This window comes from Alosa alosa, chromosome 21 (genome assembly GCF_017589495.1).
Source record: "Alosa alosa isolate M-15738 ecotype Scorff River chromosome 21, AALO_Geno_1.1, whole genome shotgun sequence".
NCBI lineage: Eukaryota > Metazoa > Chordata > Actinopteri > Clupeiformes > Clupeidae > Alosa > Alosa alosa.
The window spans coordinates 3870079-3888800 of record NC_063209.1 but is presented as its reverse complement, the minus strand read 5'-3'; the positions used below and the strand labels follow the sequence as shown (position 1 = coordinate 3888800).

Genomic DNA, 18722 nt, shown 5'->3' with positions numbered 1-18722 from the left:
ACACAGAGCCCATTCCAAATCTCTCACACACACACACACACACACACACACACACACACACACACACGGCCTCTTGCAAATCAAACAGTAGCAGGATAACTCCTGGTCATGTTAGTAGATCAGGACCCATTTGTGTAACATGTAAAGCTTTAGAGTGTTGCAACAGCGCTGGCTCCCTGCACTTAGGGCTGGCGTCTGCTGTGGTCCTCACTAACGTATCGTATGTATACAGTAACAGACTACACACTACTCTACCCTTCCCACAGTCACACAGACATGGCTTACCGGCCTAATACTGATTATATACATAACACTTAAATATGTAGAAATATATATTCAAATATATATATTTTTATATATTTATAAACAACCAAATTAGAGATCTTAAAACTTAAGAGCGCTGGAGTCGAAGGTATAGATGCATATGTGTGCAAGAGCATGGATAGAGTGAAGGAGGAAAACAACAAAGAGAAAAAAGAATGTAGGAACTGGCATGTTCTGGAACACGGAACTCCGGAGTAGCCAGAGCAGAAACTCTGGACTGGGAACGTCTTGTAAAACAAAACTTAAAGGGAAAAAAAAAAAAAAAAAAAGAAAGAAAAAAATAAATCAGTTGTGGGGCTGGTGCATTCCTCCTTAAAGCAAACCCTGAGGGGGGACCATAGACACACATGCGTGCACACACACACACACACACACACACACACACACACACACACACACACACACACACACACACACACACACACACACGTCCGCATGTGCAAGACACAGGGCTACAGTGAATCCTCAGAGTACTACAGATGTAATATGATTATTACATGAATGACATGGATTCATACAGCCTCCAGCCTTGTCTTAGGGTGGTGTTATGTTAAAGCAACTGATATGAGTATCTAACCATCACAGAATATCAAACCATTGCATTTATGTACACTTAAAGAACCTGTGTAACAAGAACCGAGAACTTAAACACCATTCATCTTCTCTCACATGAACTGGCAGAATGCATAAACTTCATTAAACAGGACAGATCACAACACATGTGGTTAACACCTGCATCCTTGGGTTAAGTTCAAAAGCAGGGCGCAGATGCCTAGACAGATGTAAAGAGCAACACCACGTCAATTAGATGGATGTATGCTGAAGTGAAACCCAGTAAGTCCCGTTTGTCAGAGACACGCTCTCTGAAATGTGCTGACCTATGTGCAACGCCCCACCCTCCGACAAAAATCAAAACAGAGGTTTGTGGGCAGCCACGGGAGTGGCGCTAATGACCGCTGGAAGAGCGGGGCGTGCAGGATGGGGTGAGGGTCTGTGGCTGTCTGGTGGAGGGGGGGGGGGTTGTGTGGAGGATGGGCTGAGGGTCTGGGGGTGTCCGGTGGGAGGGAGGGGGGGTGTGTGGAGGATGGGCTGAGGGTCTGGGGGTGTCTGGTGGAGGGGGGTGTGGGAGGATGGGCTGAGGGTCTGGGGGTGTCTGGTGGGGCGGCGGGCAGTGAGAGCTGCCATGCGGTGGCGCTCAGAATCTGAGCAGGGTGGAGAAGGGAGGAGAAACGGAGACGGGAAACGACAAGAAATCTTTTCGTTTCATAAGAGCCCCAGGCCCGCCGTGATCGCAGCTGCTAGCGTGCTTAGATTCCAGGAGGGGTGCCAATGTGGGTTGCATTCTTCAGCTCCAGGCTTGAGTTTGAGACTAAATGTCTGTGTGTGTGTGTGTGTGTGTGCGTGTGTGTGTGCGTGTGGGTGTGGATGTGTGTGGGTGTGTGTGGGTGTGTGTGTGTGTGTGTGTGTGGGTGTGGGTGTGTGTGCATGTGTGTGCGTGTGTGTGTGTGTGAACAGGAGGAGCAGCGCATGAGAAGGTAAAGCTCCAAGCCCAGAGGCCGGTTCTGAGCACCACGCCCCCCCCACCCAAAGCAGCGAGCGCTTATGGACTAGCAAGGGCTGCTTCTCTTTGGTCACGAGAGATCTGGCAGCTGTGTCTACCCTCATCACCCTCTTACCAACACACAGCCACATCAACATCAACGTGTGCTTATGGAATTTTCTTGGGAGGAAAAAAAATAAAACAAAACCAAAAATCTCAAAAATAACAAACATTGAAGTGGCGGTCATAAAATTAAAAAATGAAGAGGAATAAATTACTGCAGCCCCCTAAATTACAAAAATGACACAAATAACAACAACACAATAACAATTAATTAATAATATCAATAACAACAATAAAAAAACAACAAAAACTCACAGGACTAAAATGTCTATATAGGAAGGAGGCTGAGAGCTGGAGCAGACGAGCACACTGAAGAATATGTAGGTATTCCCTGAAGCGCTTCTCTTCTTTATCTTTTGTGTTGTGTTGTGTTGTGTCATCTGTCTTGCCACTGAGGTGAGGAGCTGAAGGTCACGTCGCATAGCTCTGCGTTGGGTCGGGGGAGCTCTCTGCTCTCAAGCTCAAACTGGACAACAACTCACAGAGTGCAAAAAAATAAACAAATATGTATGTATATCACAAGGCTCCAGTCCTCACATCTCTGGAAGTGGAAAAGAGGCCGAGAGAGAGAGAGAGAGAGAGAGAGAGAGAGAGAGAGAGAACAAAGTCAGTAAGTGCTCAGCACAGGACACAATCAAATATGATACTGTGTCCTGAGACAAGACTAAATCCTTATTTCAGAATACTGATTATGCCTTCAATTGAATGTGATCTAATGTAATTTAGTGTAATCTTCTTCATTACACACACTGAGCGAGCAGCTACACAGACTGCAGTGGTCAGCCCTTACCGGACAAGGCCTCGATGGGCTGGCTGGGGTGCAGGGAGCTGACGGACGTCTTCTCCTCGAAGGCCACACGCGGGCCCTCGGGAACCCCCGCCTCGCGCTCCATCAGGCCCTGGTTGCAGGCCTCCGCCTCCAGCAGTGGCCGGCCCTTGCTGTGGACGTTGAGGTCGATGAGCTCCTCAAAGCTCCAGGGCCCGGACTTCCCGTTGACCCCTGGTGCCAGGCCCACCTTGGCGTCTTCGTTCACAAACTCGGAGCCCTCCACCAGCCGGCTTTTGGACGGAGGACAACTGCTGAGGGGATGGGGGGTGGAGGTGGGGGGAGAAGGTGTAGTGGTCTGTGTTTACTCCCAGTGGCCACAGATAGGCCTGTCTAATCTTCCCCTAATGGGCCTGGGGGGGGGGCTCAGACCCACCGTGCAGGGCTAATCCTACTAAGCAGGCTTACAGCCCGACCGCCTGACATCCTGAGCTCTGCAGGGGCACCATAGGAAAGACCTGCTCCATGCTACGCAGCTGCCATTCTCCACTAACCTACATTTTGGGCAGAATCAACCACACTGCGCCACCACAGGGGATAATGGACAATTCTTTTGCTTAGAGCCGCTGTGTGCAATATCAGCTATATTATATTACTTATGCAAACCAACCAATAGACGTCCGCCACAAGCCTTTCAGTGTGACCCCAGGCAACCCCACACCTGACCCTCGGGAAGAATGACCATCTCTTTGGGAGCGGTCTGATTGGTTTATAGTCATGTAAGTTTAAGTTCCCCTCACTGACTGGAGAATCCATGGGAGGCCTCGACAGTGTCAAGTTATTAAAACATCTAATTGCACTGAAAGCCATCAGGAATTTTTGGCCAGAGAATCTTTTGGTTCCCTGGGCAGTGGTCAGACGTGCGGAGAGTTGACTACTGACCTGTCAGCAGGGGGCTCCTGTGTGCAGGACCCGTTGCTGTTCTCCTTGTTGTCCACCCCAGGCTGCCCATTCACACAGCCCAAGGGCTCCTCCCGCACTGCCATTAGCTCAGCTAAAGGAAGGGCCTCCTCCTCCTGGGCTTCTGATTGGTTGGACTCTATAGCAGTGTCTTCTGGTTGGTCAGGATTTTCCTCTGTGAGAAAAGAGCAGAGGATTGATTAATATTGTGAACTTGACATTTTTGAATGTGGGGAAGGATTTGGTATGATAGCACTAGAGAGTAGCAATAAGGGACGTGGCCGTTACCGTTGGCGTCACAGTTTGCTTGGTCATCATTTCCATTTCCATTCATCTCCTGGACACATTTCTCATCATCTCTCTATTCAAAGAACACACAAACAATAACCATCAAACAAGACTGCATTACTGAGTCTCTTACTGCCAAGTGTGCCAAAGTAGACAGTCCTACAATTTGAAATGGTCCCTATATTGCCTGTGCCACTTCGGTCAAGAACACCGTTATGACCGGGGTCACGGTCAAACACTTATGAAACCTAAGATAGAGCATTATGTTGCAGGACACTGTTGAAATATGGCCATGAGAAGGTGTGTTACAACACTGAACCCTTGAGATTGGAAAGTAAGTTGTCAAGCTCAACAGGGTCTTGCTTCTTCCTGATGGGACATCGTACCACTTATTATATGGCTACTTGCCTAAATGAGAAAAGAAACTTCATGTCTTTGACATTTTATTTGTTACCATTTTGTGGCTTCCACTGAGAAACAAATAGTTCGCCACACAAATAGAATTGGAAAGTTTCAGGAGTTGCATAGCAACAAATGACTTGCTGGCTCTACTCTCCATTTTCATTTCCAGGTGAACGGACCACTTGCGGAATAATAGGAAGGGAATCAGAAGCACAAAATCTGTTGCCATTGACAGTGTTCATTAATGTTTCGCAGCAGTCATACAAAAAATATCGGACCTTTGGGCATTGGAAAGTTCTTTATATCAGTGGAATTTCTGGCAGTATTCTGAAGAGCCATATCATACAACTCCTCAATTACAGCAGCAGTGAAAGAAAAAAAATCAACTCCAGCTAAACATTAGCTGGAAACCAATCCAGATCGGTCAGCTTTGCGACTGAACTCACCTTGAAGTCATTTTGGTCCGTTTTTCTTGTTCTCTTCATAATCTCCTCGATTCTCTGCAGATACCAACCCAGACACAGACATACTTGTGAAACATGTACAACAGCATCACTAAAATGTATATGCACTGAAAAATTCTACAGAGCTGATATGCTTACTAGATGCAGTCCCAGATAGTCATTGTCAAGCGTGCGTGTGTGTGTGTGTGTGTGTGTGTGTGTGTGTGTGTGTGTGTGTGTGTGTGTGTGTGTGTGTGTGTGTGTGTGTGTGTTCGAACCTTCTTCCTCTCCATGCGCTCCTGTTGATTCTGCTGGAGGATGCGTTCTCGCTCCAGACGCAGCTTCTCCGCCTCTTCCAGGGCTCGTGCCTCAGCCTCATCGCGCTGCCACGGGTCAGACAACACGTCAATCAAACACTGCATGGCTGAACTACTTCCTGCTGCGTGGACATGATGGGTGATATGAATCTCATAATGAAGGCTTACATTGGTCAAGTAATGCCTGAAGATTTCAGTCCAGGATAAATAGGTACAGTGGCTTAAAAAAGTACTCCATCCCCCTGCAAATCTTTAGTTTTAGTTTAACTATATTGCAGTTAAAATATCTACACATACCTTGCCAATCAGTTACCATTACCAATTTTTTGTACAGTAACTTCTTCTAGTATTTCCAAAGGTTAAAGAAGTTCTGTGCCATTCTAAAACATCCCCCTTCCTGTTTTTAAGCCACTCCAGTGTTGCTTTAGCGCTGTGCTTTGGGTGACACTCTTACCCATCAGTAGCATCTTGGCATATTCTCCACTGAGTGTTTCCAGCGGTCTCACCTCTTTCTGCAGCTCTGCCTGCCTGAGCTCGTCCTCCTGCCTCTGCTTCTCCCGCTCCTCCTCCTGCTTCAGTGCGTCCTCCTCCTCCTGCTTCTTCCTCTCCTCCGCCAGCCTCTTCTCCTCCTCCAGGCGCTTCACTCGCGCCTCCTCGGCCAAGCGCTTCTCCTCCTCCTTTCTCAACCTGCAGGACACGCAACCGTGGTGATAAATCAAGCTTTTGACCTTGTAAACATGTCGGCTATGATTTAGGCTACAAGATGATTTACATGAGCAAAATAAGCAGTCAATGTCATGGCTGGGGGCTGGGGACAATTCTTCACAAAGACCAACTAATGTATCAACTGTAGCAGGCCAACAGTGTGTCGAGAGCCAGATAGATCCCAATTCCCAAAATAAGGAAGGGGGTGTTTAGGCCATGAGGGGATTTTTACTGGATGTATAGAGGAACAGTGAAGATGTTTCGAGGAACAGAGAAGAGATTTAGGGATGTAATAAACTGCTGGACTCCATCTTTAAAAAACAGATCACATATTCTACCTAATTGCATTCCTCTCCTAGTGTAGTTACCAATAGTATAATGTAATACACTGACCAAACTGATTGAACAAACGTGCTACTCTTTCACTAATAGGAGTCTTTATGGGTCTGTACCCCCACGTCACACAGGCCGGTTGAGTTCAGCCGTATGTCTTTCAGTTGCTGAACTCAGCAGCCCATTATCAGCTGCAGCTCCCCAGCCTCCAATAAGGGCTGTGAGCGGCCCTCAGGGGGACGCAAGCATTCCGGGCTTTGGCTGAGCACTTCCATTCCTCTGCACTGCTTTGGCCAGCCTGCCCAGCTCCACAGAGCCCATGTGAGGGATTCTTCCCTCATCACCTCCTCAGTCTCTCCTCTCCTCTCCTCTCCTCTCCTCACCTCTCTTCCTCCTCTCTCTGCACGCGCAGCTGCTCCTCTCGCTCCTTCTGCTCGCGGGCCAGACGCCGGTTCTCGGCCAGGATCTTGGCGGCCTCGGCGGCAGAATTGGTTCCAGCCGCGGCTTTGGAGCTGGCGTCTGGAGGGAAGAGAGGAGAGGGAGGAAGGGGAAAAAAAGGTTAAGGCAGCACAAAGGAGTTTGTCAAAAACTACTACTCTGAGGAGGCATGCAAAGCCCTTACAAACACCAACAACAGTACAGTTAGCACTGATAAAGGCTTGCTAGCATGCTAACTCATACAATACAGTTGGCAATTTCATGGTGTCAAGGTTTTTATATTTTTTTGCAGGACAGAATGACACGGACAACAGAACAGCAGAAGTGCATAGCCTATGTGTGAGTTTACCTTCCTACCATGACAACACACCATGAAAATGAGTCTGAAGACGAGACTAGTGCCAGTTGCTTACAAAACATGTCTGTTTTGCATCTCTCTAAAGCCCCTGTCAGAATAAAGAGGGCACTTCTACCCTTTCTGTCTGAATGAGCGGTTTCCTGGTGGTACATTGTGTAGCTACATACGACTGTAATTTACTTGGTAAATGTGGCAGCCAGATGTGGCTGGGCAGTGCTGTCGAGTGCCTGGCACTTTCAATAGACAGACATTGTTGTGAATCGAGTCAATTAATTGACCACGGTTATCTTCCCAAGTGAGTCAAAACATGGGTAGCATTATGAAGAAGTATATAGAGTAATAATTAGTGTAAATTAGCCAGATGCTTGAATAACTGACCTTAATTGTGCTTATGATTCAAATTGTTTTAGCAGTTTGCTCCAAAAAAGGTCTTAGTGAGAATTACACAGCAGGTTGCCAGCTCTCCCAAGAAGCTTTTCATTCCCACTAAGCAAAGAAGGCGTCACCCGACACGTTTCTCTCACAGACTATAAAATGACACACACCACGGAGCAACTGCTCCTGTATGTCTGAGTCTCCAGAGCATCTGGCAAATGCGCTGAGAGACCCCAATCAGAGGAGCTTCAGTCCCAGATTACAGCATCTGTCCTGGAGTGCTGAGCACTACTCTCGCCTGTAGGGGGCGCAGCATGTCAGAACTCAGCACATCCACCAGAGCGCTACAGGAATGAAACCACCTCCGTTACCTTAAACATTAGCAACAGATTGAACGGTGGGTGGTGTTGAAACCTGCTCACTATAGGCAGGGGGTTAGCGTTAAAGTGCAGGCAAACCTGCTCACTATAGGCAGGGGGTTAGCGTTAAAGTGCAGGGAAACCACATCACTGAAGCTGGGTATGTCTTGTGCCTGTAGGGTTGTGTAATGTCCTTTGCATAATGACCTTGAGGGCAAGGGGGATGCTCTCTGGCACAATGGTGCAGAGTTTCTGTCAATAATACGTCCCAAGGGGCGATTCTCTTACCTCCAGCTCTCAAAACAGGCTGAGAGAGCAATCCGTCTGTACCCTCTGCCTTCCATAATAGCCTACGAGGCAGCTGATGACAAGAGGGTTTCTACGATCCTATAAGACACCCACGGCAAGGGCCTTGGCCTCCAATTCACTTTTTAAGTACTACTGATTCACTACTAATTAATTTTGCTCTACAAGCAACCATGGGTTTTTGAAAGGTGCTATACAAATGTATACACACCTCACAAATAATACACTCAGGCTTAAAAAAATGCCTTCACTTGGAGAGCCACTTCCTTGTTTGATGATACATCAACAGCTTTTTGGAGCCTATCTTCATATTTTCAAGACATTCAAAAATCATTTAAAAGAATAGCCATGTATTGACGATTAAGTTTTTTCAGGTATGACTAGTTATGCACTGCTCACAGAGGACTGAGGTGTAATGCATGTTTTGAGACGCTGCTTTGGGCAGCTAATCTGTGTGCTTATTCAACAGTACAGGTGTGCTTTGAGAGCAGTAATCTATGAAGGTGCTGCTGGGGTGGTGGAGTCACGAGCGGCTCAGATGAGGAGGAAACAGAGGAAGCACTCACCCTCTTTGGCCTTGGAGGCTGGGGCTGGGGCTGGGGCAGGGGCTGGAGCTGGAGCTGGAGCTGGGGTGGGGGTGGAGGCCGGGCTGGCCTGGGCACTGGGGTCCGGAGATGCCACGGGCATGAGGGGCTGCATGGGGGACATGTCCTTTGGCTTGGAGTCCCTCTTGCGGAGGGTGGGCGGCCCGGTGGGGGTAAGGGCCGGCCTCTGGATGGGCGGCGGCTTGGAGGTGGTCTGCGGCTGGGGAGAGGGGGGGCGCTGCTTCAGGCCCGAGGGGGACGGGGGACGGTTACGTGGACTCCTGCAGAGGGTAACCAGACACCACAGACAATAAAACACAACACACACACACACACAGCACACAGGTGAGGTCACCGAAACCCTCTGCAACGAGTTGAGATGTACTGGAATGTGATATGCTGCCATGTCTTAGCTTTACAAAGGAGCTGGCCTTATGTAAGAACACTGCAGAGATCATCCGGTGAACACAGTCTGCCCTAGAGTGCCATTCACAAGACGGCAACATGTGACGACTGACACTGAATTCTACCCTACAGGGGACTTACGCAATGTTTCCCGATGGTTTCTCATCAACACATGTTTGTGCACATTAGACCCTTGCTTTGTTGTCACAGAAAACAGACTGTCCTCATGCCTGGTCCTGATGGAGTTGGTCTTTGAACTTATGCCTCTTACTCGCCATAATCAGCGCATGATTCCTTTAGATGTGTGAGACGGTAAATGTGTAAGGTGAGTGTGTGGTGTGAGTCTTACTTGGCTGTGACTGGGGAGGGGGCTCTCTTGTTGGTGCTGGTGTTGAGGGGTGCAGGGGATGGGGAGCGGTGGCGACTGGTGAGGGTGGAGGGAGAGGTGGGGCGCGTCCCTCCCGGAGATGAGAAGCGCTTCTCAGCTTTCTGCTGCTCAGCGAGGGAGGGGGGAAAGATGAGAACAGAGAGAGAGAGAGAGAGAGAGAGAGAGAGAAAATCAGTATTTTATGAGCCAATTCTGAACAAGCGATTGATTCAACCAACACCTGTACTGTACCTGTACACACGGATGAAAGATAAAACACCAAACAAAAGCAAAACAAGCCAAACAATCAAAACACTGTCACTCAGAAACACAATCTGGCTGAACACACCAATCACATAGCAATTATTTCCTGAAGTCTTCTAAAAAACTTCCCTCTTTCAATTTTTATGTCCACCTACTGTTTCAAATGAAGTTCTCATTCCATGTTATTCTGAATACACTGGCTGTTGAGTGCTGTGCCATCAGCTAAACTCTAAGCTTCTCCTTAGGATCACAGTACTGCCTTTTCCTTAAGTCAATGTCTGACTAGAGATGCAAGCATTGAATGATCACCATGTCACAAGCTGAGAATCTCAAATAGACATTTAAGGTGGTCAGACTCCTGTCCCATCACTGGCTAATGTACTCTTATCCTTCAGTGGTGACTGATCCGCACATCAACCAGGGGATTCTATAATGCGAGGGACTGGTGTCACTTCTCATCCCCATCTACTGAGCCAGTGCTCAGTCTATGACTTAGTAGTGTGTACATGCACACACTCACACACACACAAGACTTACTTATCAGCCTGTGGTTTACGCACTTCACTACACACAGGCTCTACTCTGCGTTGTTTCAAGTGTGCAGTCCCATGCAGAACACTAGCTCTGCTGTGTTCATGCCTTCTGACCCTGGATCAGTGGATCTGTGGTCCTGCGTAGGCGGAGCCGCTCGGTGGGCGGTGACATTCTCCTGAGTGCTACACATCCTTCTGAGCTCGGGAGCCCTGCGCACCTTCCATCCTCCATCCAACCGCCTTATTTAACTCAGATCAAGACATGATTTCCATACGGACTCCATCTGACCTTGGGTGGCTAGCTACAAAGCTCTTCCCAGTACTGCTGTTGGCTGTTCCACAGCGCTAATGGTGCTCTAGGAGTCAGAGAGGTCCTCTCCATTTAACGCCATGCCCTGTGTTCCTCTCCATTTAACGCCATGCCCTGTGTTCCTCTCTATTTAACGCCATGCCCTGTGTTCCTCTCTATTTAACGCCATGCCCTGTGTTCCTCTCTATTTAACGCCATGCCCTGTGTTCCTCTCCATTTAACGCCATGCCCTGTGTTCCTCTCTATTTAACGCCATGCCCTGTGTTGTTCGGCACCTTAACACATCAATTGCTGTGAGGCAGGTTTCCTGTGTTTGAACTTTCAGGTACATTCACATTGTATAGCCAATTATAAACTCAAAATATTCTCTAAACAAAACAAGGCCAGGATATAATTGCCCTCTCTCCAACAATGGTGGCTATGTGCTGTGGCCCTTGCTGTCGAGTGGTGTCACTTACAGAACAGGACATCACTGTGATCATCAGCAGTGATACAGGGCTGGGCTACTTTGGGAGGCAAATCAGAGGAGATAATGTGTGCCAGTGGAGCAGGTCTTTATGGCCGTGTCACCATTTCCTTCCAGGACAGAGGACACGCTCCCATCTTTCTTAATTTTCCATTTATAAACGCAGTGCAGACAATCAGTCCCCCAAAGGACCACTTTCATGTTCCCATAAGATATCACATAGCCAAAATAATGCCTGCATCTCATGTAAGGTAATTTAACAATGCCAAATGATCTGTTAAGATATGAGTGTATTTGAACTTGTTAGCACCTGTGTGACTGCATTAATACTTTTAAAAGCTTTATTTTGTGTGTGTGTGTGTGTCAGGGATGAAGGGGTCGAGCCAAGGCCACCCCTCCTGATCTCGGAAAAATGAAACATCATTTTCTGTGCCACCCCAATGCAAGTTATGGTTTCAATCTGGCCAAGCTTATAAAAAGTGTCTGGCTCGGACACTGGTACATGTATGTGCGTGCACTAATGCAAGTGTGAAAGCGGTTTTCCTACTTCTACAACCCCAAAACAGAAAAAGTTGGGACATTGTGTAAAACATGAATAAAAACAGAATGTAATAATCTGCAAATCTCTTAAACTCATATTTACTTGCAAAAAGAACACAGACAACATATCAAATGTTGAAAATGACAAATTTGACTTATTTTGTGGAAAATATATGCTAATTTCGAATTTGATACCAGCAACATGTTTCAAAAAAAGTTGGGACAGGGTAATAAAATGCTGGAAAAGTTGTGTAAAGAAAACAAAAGGAAGAATGTTTCACAACTAATTAGGGTAAGTGGCAACACGATTGGGTATGAAAAAGAGCATCCCAGAGAGGCAGGGACTCTTAGAAGTAAAGATGTAGGGTATTTATCACTCTGTGTAAACTTATGTGCACAAATGATAAAACATTGTAATTTTACTGCTTCTTAACATGAAATTGTGAAGTATTTGGGGAGTTAATCATCTACAGGACATAATATTATTAAAACATTCAGATAATCCAGAGAAATCTTTGCAAACAAGGGAAAGAGCTGAAAAACACATTGGATGGCCTTGGTCTTTTGGACCTCAGATGGCACTGCATCAATACCAGACCTGTTTCCAGACCTGTCATTGTATGGGCTCAGGAAAACCTCTGATAACCATTGACTATGTGCACAGTTTAATATCAATTCAAAAACTGCAGCCAACATTGTAACAGCTAAAATTGTATTGAGACATGATACAGAAAATACCACCCTCTTATCTGGGCCTGAGCTTGTTTAAAATGGACTGAGGTAACGTGGAGAAAGGTCCTGTGGTTAGACCAATCAAAGTTTGCCATTCTTTTTGGAAATCATGGACTCATTTGGGCTAAAGAGGAGAGGGCCTATCCAAGTATCCAACCTATCCAACTTGTTTTAGTGCTCAGTTCCAAACCCAACATGTATGACGGTATGGAGGAGCATTAGTGCCTACGGCATTGGCATCTTGCACATTTGGCAAAGCACAATCAATTCTGAATGATGTATACAGGTTTTGAGCAACATATACTGCCATCCAGGCAATGTCTTTTCTGTCTGCAGTCCAGATTTGTCAAATTAGGTGCATAATGGAATGAAAAACATGACTTAGAATACCCCATACTGTTGAGCAACTGAAATCCTATATTGGGGATTAATGGGACAAAATGTCATTCTCAGAACTGTAGCCAATGGTCTCCACGGTTCCTAAACATTTACAGAATTTTGTTAAATGAAGAGGTGAAGCAGCACAGTGGTAAACATTCTCCCTTCCCAACTTTTTTTGAAACATGTTGCTGGCATTAAATTCAAAAGTAACATATATTTCCATGAAATAGTCCAAATTTTCATTTTCAACATTTGATATGTTGTCTATGTCCTTTTTGCTGCTAAATATGGGTTTACGAGACTTGTATATTAGCACATTCTGATTTTATTTGCATTTTACACAACGTCCCAACTTTTTCTGTTTTGGGGTTGTATTACAGTCTAGGCAATTATTTACAAATATTTTTGTATATGAGTGTGAAGTATACATGTGCGTGCACGGTGTATATTTGTATGTGTGAGTGTGTAAATATGCATGAGTGCATCCTTACCGTGCCACCACTGTCCAGTGCGGCGTGGGCCGAGGCGGAGGTGGGCAGGCCGTTGCGGCGGTCGCTGCTGCGGCTGCGGACCGGCTGGCTGCGTCCGGCGGGGGGCGTGGCCGAGGCTGAGCGAGGACACAGCATGTGAGACTCTGGGTCAGAGGACACGCAGGGGACAGAGGACAGCCAGCGAGTGAGGGAGAGGAGCGGGACAGGAGGCGTGAGGACACATGCAGCCCACAGAGATGAGCAAAGCAAGGGAGGAGAGAGAGAGAGAAATAGAGAGAAAGATGGAGAGAGATGGAGGGAGAGAGTAAGAGAGATGGGGAAAGAGATGGAGAGAAAGAGAGATGAAAGAGAGCAAGAGAGAGAGAGATGGAGAGAGAAGTAAAAGAGAGAAAGCAGAATGGGACAAGAGCACAAGAACAAGAGATTGCTGCGTGTTAGCGACCTGGGGTGGCAGTGGGTGGTCATCTGCAGCTGCATAATGTGAAGCAGGCAGAGGGCTGGGGCAGGTTTGGGGGCTGCAGGGAGGAGGAGCCAACACAGCTGTGGGCACAGGGGGCATTCGGACCCTCTTATTAGCACCTCCAAAACACACACGCTCACCACACAGCAAACACCAAACACTGACTCCACACAAACAGGCAAGCCCAAATATGCAAAACCCAACGGCAAAACACACCATCACATAAAAACACAGGCACACACTGAACAGATAAGTCAACAACACTGAGCACAGGCATTCGCAGCCCTAACACACGTACATGACGGGAGCTCTTTTAGTTTACTCACTACCACTAGCGTTTGCTCCCAAATGAAGGAGAGGCTGGCAATTTGGGGGTTTGTGGGTTGTGTTCCCAGTAGAGGCGCTGCTGCTTATGGAGTCGTGTCGTACGCCAGACTGGTTCAGATGCAGAGGTGGAGAGTTTAGGAGTGTTTCCGGAGGGGGTCCGAGGGACCCAAGTGAGGGGCGGGGCAAGTGGGCCTACTAGCAGGGCTGTTTGGCACCAGCTTGGGGCAACTCACAACAAGGTGGAGAAACGCAACATGGGAGAGCACGAGGTTTCATGAGGGCAATCTAGGGACACAGGGATGATCAGGCTTCCATTGCCAACACTCATAATTAGTAGTGACTCATTACACTCTTATGCGGGACAGCGGTAATCCTCCGATTGTGCACATCTTATGACAGATTATTTTTAGTTACAGATGCAAGCTATTGTCTTGAGTGCGCACACGAGATGGGTGATGATTTTGCATGCTGTACTGGGGAAACTAAAGTCTAAATTCATATCAATTGATTTTCGGTAGATTACCAGCCTGCCATTTCCTGTGAGCCTCAGACAGCTGTGAACTGGGAGAAGCCAGAGTCTCTTAGGTGACGCATACACCAACCCATGACAGTTGCATTCTCTACATTTGGAGTCAAAGCCTCTGGCAATTTAAGTCTAAAAGTTTGCTAAACCTGAAATACTGACTTCAATGTAAATCACTTAAAAGGCACGGTACACCTTGTTCTATGCAACGGTGGCCCTACAATATGCTTCTGCCAATCTGACGCTCCTTATTTAGCAACCTGAGTGCAATCCTCAGCTAAGTCCTTCCTGAGGTGGGCCGGTGTACGGAGCGCCGAGGACGAGATGTGCGAGGAGGAGCAGGAGGAGGGGGAGGGACCAGGGAAACCGGAGCCCATCCTGTCCTCCACTGGCCAGGGTTAGCAGGGTGGATGAGGTGGAGGATTGCTGCAGGTCCCAGGCACGAGACACCTCAGTCTCATTCAGTCTCTCTCTCCCTCCCTCCATCCCTCCATCCTGCTCTCCCTCACACGCACCACGTCGCCCAGCTAATCAGCTTAGGGGAGATCTGTGTGTGTGTTTGTGTGTGTGTGCGTATGTGTGAGCGCGATAGAGAGTTTGTTTGCAGGGGGAGCGCATTATGCCTAATGAGCTGTAACAGACTTTGTACACTTGAACTCTCCAGCTATGTGCAAATTCCCTTGTGGGTTTGTCATACGGAATGGAGATACATCCACAATAATGGCACCAGGACAGAGCAGAGAGCCACACCACCACCACCTCCACCACCACCTGAAACCCCACACACCAGCAGCAGCAGCAGTAGGGGCAGCTCTGTCTCCGGCCCAGGCCTGAGGCCAAGCTGAAGGTGAAGGTGGCCTCTCTCACTCTCTCTCTCTCCTCCTCTCCCTCCTATTGGTCTGAGTCTGTGGTACTCTTTCTGGGGTTACCTGGGGCGTCTGCTCCTTGGGCGGAGAGGGCGGCGGCGCTCTTGCTCCTAGCGAGTGAGGCCTGGGTGGGGGTGAGCAGGCGGCTGAGAACAGCACTGTCCACGGGGCTGGTCAGACCACGGCGGGCTACACGCACGCCGGAGCACGACAGAACCAGTCAAAAAAACAATAAGAAGAGAAGGGAGGAATAAAGAGAAAGAAAGAGAGAGAGAGAGAGAGAAATGGGTTGAAGGAGGAAAACAAAAACACAAAATTAAGCCAGGGTGTGGTAAAGGGTGGGGGTGTGAGGGGAGAAGCAAACCATGTGCATTTAACACCAGAAAAGGGAACAGAAGAATCAACATGAGCATTCAGGCTGGAGGTATTTACTGTTGAGGCTGATGTGAGGTCAGGGCTGGGGTGGATGTCAGGGGCATTAGTGAACTAGGGCTTTTAGTGCACTGGGCTCTGGGAGAGGGGGTGGGGGAGAGGAGGAGGGTTTGGACCTGAGGTAAAGATCCCCATAGGCCCCCACCCTCCTCTCTGCCACTGTAAGCACTGACTGGCTAAAAACTTTCCAATATATATATAAAAAAAAAAAAAAACACTTTTCAGGCCATCAGTGCTCACGTGAGGAATGCAGGGATTTATGGAAATATTAATATGGGAGGGGAGAGGGGAGGTGAGTATGACAGCCAGGCAAGAGCTCTTTGTGTTCCACTACAATTGAAGTGGACTTAAGCTCACTAAAAAGACTATTAAATGACAGAGTATGCAGATGTGTTGCCATATTCAAAATGTTATGGTTGGCAAAAGAAGTCAACTGTTAAGAGTTCTTAACTATATTACATGGTCATGAGAGGCCTTGAATTGTATTAGAACTAAGCCTTATAGAGAGTAGTGACAAAGAGCTCTTGGAGGGTTAACACAAAATAAAAGAATCCAGAAATCGCCATTACTGCTATTGTAACTGCTGTTACAATTTAAGAATGAGATAATAAATTGACAGAATAAAAAAGGATGATGTACTCCTCAGAGTTTAACAGCGCTGACCAAAAGGGGGGGAAAAGGATCATTTGGTTGTGGTTGGGATCAGCTGGTGTCAGGAAGGAGCCAGCATCAGTTTGAGAGGGACATGGCAGTTAGCTCCATGAGGAGCCCTGGCCTGCCATTACGCGTCGCTGGGTAATTAGAGGGCAGTTTTCATGGGGCGTCTCCTGTTGGGGATGTTGTTGGAGGCGGGGGCAGTAGCATATTATCATGTTAAACGCTTGAGTGAACAATCGAGCATGTTCAGCAACCTAAATCCATATACACTCAACACAGAGATAAATAATCCGGGTCTTTCTGGCCGACTGAACTCCTGCGACAGGCATCTTGAAAGGAAACAAGTTTAGTCCGAAGTGAGGTTTAAAGGGAGAGCTGGTCAACTCATTTTCCTGTGGAAATGTGTGTATGAGAGAGACAACTTCAGGGCTGCGACACAACACAACTGACACAACAGACAAAACACACACAGGAACACACAGTGGACCGACTCGTGCACAAGACTGAGGTACGGGCACAGACCCAGGCGCTAGCGTCATCTGCGACCAGGGAGAGGGAGAGAGAGGAAAAAAGAAGGCTGCATTCACACATACAAACAAACAAACAAACAAACAAACGGGCCATTGTTGTTAGAGCAGACAAAGAAGCCATTCCTGGCCGGCGGGTGGCTCAGTCAGGGGAGGGGAAGGTTAAGTCATGATTAGCACTGAGAGCGCAACACTGCATGTGCTCTGTGCAGGCAGGACCTGAGGAGAGAGAGAGAGAGAGAGAGAGAGAGAGAGGAGGAGAAAAGGGCCATGGTCCAGAGAGAGACGGCCAAAACAGTCTCCTTTTCATGAGAGCAACGGACACACACACACACACACACACACACACACACACATATGCACGCAAATGCACACACACACAAGCACACACACACAGGGGTTAGAGAGCTGTTATTAGGGCCACTGGGCATGGCACGCATGTTAGAGGTATAGGCGTGCAGCATGTGTGGAGAAACACTGGGCTGTGTCAGAGCAGGTCCCGACACGGCACATTTGAGGCAGCCACCGTCCGCACTCAGCACACTCGTCCCACTCAGTCACCCTGTTAGCTCAAATCTCCCATCATGCTTTGCGTTCCGCTCTAACGGGGTCTGTGTGTGTGAGTGTGTGTGTGGAGGTTGGGCGCGTGCAGACAGGAAGCTCATGGCCGATGTAACGGTGTGGCGTGACACACGCATGCAAGCTCATGTATAAGGCACTGATACTTGTGCGCTGGGTTACAGTCAGCACCTGGTTCCTCGGCGGCCGAAGCCTTCTCCGCTCTGGTCGGGGTCGGGGTTCGCGCTGCCGCCCGCGAGAGGGACGAGCTGCGACGGCTCTGGGCGGTCCGGCCTGAGGAGGGGGGAGAGCGCACAGCACAGGGGCGGCATGTGAGACTCATTGGGCCTTAACTCTATTACAGTGGAGCGAATCAGGGCTGGACAGCACAGCGCAGCACAGATGGAAATCTGTGAGGCCGGTAGGAGCTGAGATAGAGAACACAGAGTAGGATCTGTCTGGCTGTCTGTGAGAGCAGGGCCTTTCATCAGCTGGCTGCACTTACGTCTTCTGAAGGAGAATGGTGGCCTGTAGGTGGATATGCTAATGTGTCAGTATGCGTCTATGCATGTGGGTGGGTTGGTGTTTGTGCGTGAGGCACTTGGGATAGATGAAACGGTCTGGGCCAAACATAGACTTAGCAAACATAATTAGCACATACAAACTGGTGTAGCTGGATTTGCAAACTAAAGGTGTGCCTTTCATGTAAACAATTGCACTAGACTGCACTGAATATCTTTCACTGAACATTTCCAAACGTCTTCACTAGCTCACATTTACAGGGTCACTCTACTCCCAGTCTTAAATACACTGCTTCACAGGTCCTTCGGCCAAACTACTGCAGTCTGGACCTAAAGGTGAACTGTGTACTGGTGGGACCTTCATCTTGTGCTCTGACTGAATAGAAACCTGGAGTCAGCTTGCTTTATTCTAAGAGAGAGGGGTGTGGGGAGAGAGAAAGAGGAGAAAGGAGAGAGAGCGAGAGAGCAGGACGAGAGGAGGGTGTCTGCACCTGTCTGTTCCACCTGAGGCTGTTTATTATGACCGTCTTTAGTGGGTTGAGGGGGATTGCTAGGCAACCGGTTCAAAGATGAACTCCTCCGCTTAGCACCTGAGAGGGATGAGAAAAGAACCAAGGACACACTGACTAAAGAGCTGGAAACAAAAACACACTCATACACACACACTCATTCACACACACACACACACACACACACACACACACACACACACACACACATGGAACAGGCTCAAAGCTGTTG

At 48.0% G+C, this 18722-nt stretch overlaps 1 protein-coding gene across 11 annotated transcripts in view; it reads right to left on the bottom strand.

Moving 5' to 3' along the window:
* Positions 1-2426: 2426 nt before the first annotated feature.
* Positions 2427-18722, bottom strand: part of map7d3 (MAP7 domain containing 3) — a 30709-nt gene continuing 14413 nt past the window's right edge. For 4 of the 11 annotated variants that reach the window (XM_048231278.1, XM_048231282.1, XM_048231281.1 and 1 more), the window contains 14 exons: positions 18473-18571; positions 17653-17754; positions 15350-15475; positions 13111-13253; positions 9376-9518; positions 8604-8902; positions 6585-6720; positions 5670-5850; positions 5125-5229; positions 4850-4903; positions 4002-4074; positions 3696-3888; positions 2778-3067; positions 2427-2528 (listed from right to left, as the gene is read on the bottom strand). In XM_048231278.1, the coding sequence (XP_048087235.1) occupies positions 2521-2528; positions 2778-3067; positions 3696-3888; positions 4002-4074; positions 4850-4903; positions 5125-5229; positions 5670-5850; positions 6585-6720; positions 8604-8902; positions 9376-9518; positions 13111-13253; positions 15350-15475; positions 17653-17754; positions 18473-18571 (1952 nt within the window). In that variant the 3' untranslated portion in view covers positions 2427-2520. The remainder of the gene's footprint in view (positions 2529-2777; positions 3068-3695; positions 3889-4001; positions 4075-4849; positions 4904-5124; positions 5230-5669; positions 5851-6584; positions 6721-8603; positions 8903-9375; positions 9519-13110; positions 13254-15349; positions 15476-17652; positions 17755-18472; positions 18572-18722) is intronic. The other 7 variants (XM_048231288.1, XM_048231290.1, XM_048231289.1 and 4 more) reach the window with 5 other exon arrangements.